This window comes from Conger conger, chromosome 9, assembly GCF_963514075.1.
Source record: "Conger conger chromosome 9, fConCon1.1, whole genome shotgun sequence".
In the NCBI taxonomy this organism is placed as follows: Eukaryota; Metazoa; Chordata; class Actinopteri; order Anguilliformes; family Congridae; genus Conger; species Conger conger.
This window is the reverse complement of record NC_083768.1, coordinates 618,190-621,273: the sequence shown is the minus strand read 5'-3', so window position 1 is coordinate 621,273 and position 3,084 is coordinate 618,190. Positions and strand designations below refer to the sequence as shown.

General features: G+C 46.8%; 1 protein-coding gene across 2 annotated transcripts in view; it reads right to left on the bottom strand.

Moving 5' to 3' along the window:
• Positions 1-715: 715 nt before the first annotated feature.
• LOC133136522 (kinesin-1 heavy chain-like) overlaps positions 716-3,084 on the bottom strand; it is a 46,293-nt gene continuing 43,924 nt past the window's right edge. For both annotated transcript variants that reach the window (XM_061254087.1, XM_061254086.1), the window contains exon 26: positions 716-1,126. Coding sequence is in view for 1 of the 2 variants with exons in the window: in XM_061254086.1 (XP_061110070.1) it covers positions 1,120-1,126 (7 nt within the window). In the remaining variant the exon portion in view is untranslated. The remainder of the gene's footprint in view (positions 1,127-3,084) is intronic.

Sequence of the window (3,084 nt, the reverse complement as noted above, 5' to 3'; positions counted from 1 at the left end):
ACAAGAGATAACAGACTGAGCAGTGTCCAGGTTGGCACGGTGCAGACTGAACCCAGGACACAAGAGATAACAGACTGAGCAGTGTCCAGGTTGGCACGGTGCAGACTGAACACAGGACACAAGAGATAACAGACTGAGCAGTGTCCAGGTTGGCACGGTGCAGACTGAACACAGGACACAAGAGATAACAGACTGAGCAGTGTCCAGGTTGGCACGGTGCAGACTGAACCCAGGACACAAGAGATAACAGACTGAGCAGTGTCCAGGTTGGCACGGTGCAGACTGAACACAGGACACAAGAGATAACAGACTGAGCAGTGTCCAGGTTGGCACGGTGCAGACTGAACCCAGGACACAAGAGATAACAGACTGAGCAGTGTCGAGGTTGGCACGGTGCAGACTGAACACAGGACACAAGAGATAACAGACTGAGCAGTGTCCAGGTTGGCACGGTGCAGACTGAACCCAGGACACAAGAGATAACAGACTGAGCAGTGTCCAGGTTGGCACGGTGCAGACTGAACCCAGGACACAAGAGATAACAGACTGAGCAGTGTCCAGGTTGGCACGGTGCAGACTGAACCCAGGACACAAGAGATAACAGACTGAGCAGTGTCCAGGTTGGCACGGTGCAGACTGAACCCAGGACACAAGAGATAACAGACTGAGCAGTGTCCAGGTTGGCACGGTGCAGACTGAACCCAGGACACAAGAGATAACAGACTGAGCAGTGTCCAGGTTGGCACGGTGCAGACTGAACCCAGGACACAAGAGATAACAGACTGAGCAGTGTCCAGGTTGGCACGGTGCAGACTGAACCCAGGACACAAGAGATAACAGACTGAGCAGTGTCCAGGTTGGCACGGTGCAGACTGAACACAGGACACAAGAGATAACAGACTGAGATCACGGTCACACAGAGCTCCCCAGACTGCACTCAGTCACTTTGTGATGGTGCCTTTTTGCCTTGTTGGTTTCTTTTGTTAAGAAAATGAAATGTAATTTAGGGGAAAAGGGATGAGGGTAAACAAACAGGATGAGAGCTGCACAGGCCAGTTGTACTCCCAGCTCTGTAAGGGAACGAAAGGCTTCAGCACAACATCCACCGGACTTCAGTCTTCAGCAGCTAGAGAGAGAGGGGGAGGGGAAGAGAGAGAGAGGGGCGGGGAGAGAGAGAGAGAGAGAGGGGGGGAGGGGGAGACAGAGAGAGAGGTGGAGAGAGGGGGGGAGAGAGAGACAGGTAGAGAGAGAGGCGGAGAGAGGGGGGGAGAGAGGCAGAGAGAGATAGAGAGCGACAGAGAGCGACAGAGGGAGGAGAGAGAGAGGAGAGAGAAATACAATTTAGTTTAGATGGCATTTGATTCAATTTGGCACAATAGTTTAATTTAAACACTTATCCAAAACCGGCCCACCAGATGATTCAAACCGGCCCGCGAGATGAATTTGCAAAGTGGGAAAATTACACAGAAGACATTGCCGTTCTGGCCATTTGTTGATAGATAAAAACAAATATAATTTTCATTTTTTGTATTGACAAACATGGGCAAAAAAATTAATTACATTTTTATTAATTAAATTTTTGACAGGAACAAAAAATATTTTGTTTTTTGTCTGTACAGTGTTCTAGACTTTTAAAAGCACTATACGACAGACATAAAACGCAATTTTACAAAAAAGTAACTGATATTCCTAATTTGTCCACTGACAGTCGCACTGTTTTTGTAAGAGTAGTGGTTCCATCTGGTCCCATAAATGGCAATTATCGGCCTTATCGTTATTAAGAACCGTCAAAATTACCTTCTGTGGCACCCTCATTACCCAAAATGTCTTTGTCAAAAAAGAGAAAAGTAGACACAGAGTGTAGAAAGAAAAATGGACAACTTCTTATTTATTCGCAGAGGTGAATATGAAACCTGTGTGCTTGTTGTGTACGAAACACGTTTCAGTGCTAAGGAATATAACATTCGGCGCCACTATGAGACTCATCATGGCGAAAAATACAACAGCTTGCAAGGGACAGCTGAGAAGAGAGAAGATAAATGAATTGTTAGCGGGTCTGAGGAAACAGCAATCTGTTTTTCCCCGCAGCCGAGAGGTCAGTGATGCAGCAGTGAACGCGAGCTACGTCATTGTGTTCGTGAAAACATGCATTCTGAAGGCTGCAGAAATTGTGTGCCCTGAGAAGCGTCAGGATTTTGCCAACATTAGCCTGACGAGGAACACTGCGGCAGATAGGATTTCAGATCTTTCCGCAGGTTTGGACGGCCAAATGAAGCACGCAGTCAAGTCATTTGTTGCATTTTCGGTTGCAATTGATGAGAGCACTGAGATTACAGATGTTGCTCAACTGGCCATATTCATTCGTGGTGTTGATGAGACTTTGACAGTCACCGAGGAGTTCCTTGAGTTGGTGCCTTTGACGGACGCCACAACAGCGGATGTTTTGAGGTGTTGTGACAAAATTCAGAAAGTTCAGGCAGCAAAGATTTTTGGACATTTAACTGTGTTTTGCACCAAGAAGCGTTGTGTTGCAAGTCGTTAAAATGGATCATGTCATGGAGGTGGTTGTCCGAACTGTTAATTTCATCCCAGCCAGAGGTCTGAATCACCGTCAGTTTGACGGCCTTCTCAGTAATAAAGACGTTACCTATGGCTTGCCATACCACGCTGAAGTAAGGTGGTTAAGCCGAGGTGCCGTGCTGAAGCGTTTCGTTGATCTACGAGAGGAAATTGGACAGTTCATGGAGAAAAAAGGCAAACAAGTGATGAATTTCAATGCCCAAAATGGCTTCAGGACCTTGCATTTATGGGAGATATTACAGAGCACTTGAATAATCTGAACTAAATGTTGCAGGGCCGCAAAAAAGTTGTCACACAGCATTACGACAGCATACGCGCATTCAAGTTGAAGCTGTCTCTGTGGGAGACGCAACTGTCAAGTGGTGACAGCGCTCATTTCCCTCGTCTAAGAGATGTGCGTGCAACCGGAGTTAATGCTAACATGAATCGGTACAAAAACAAGATTACGGGATTGCTGCGGGAGTTTGAGCAACGGTTTCAGGTCTTCGGTGAACTTGAATATTA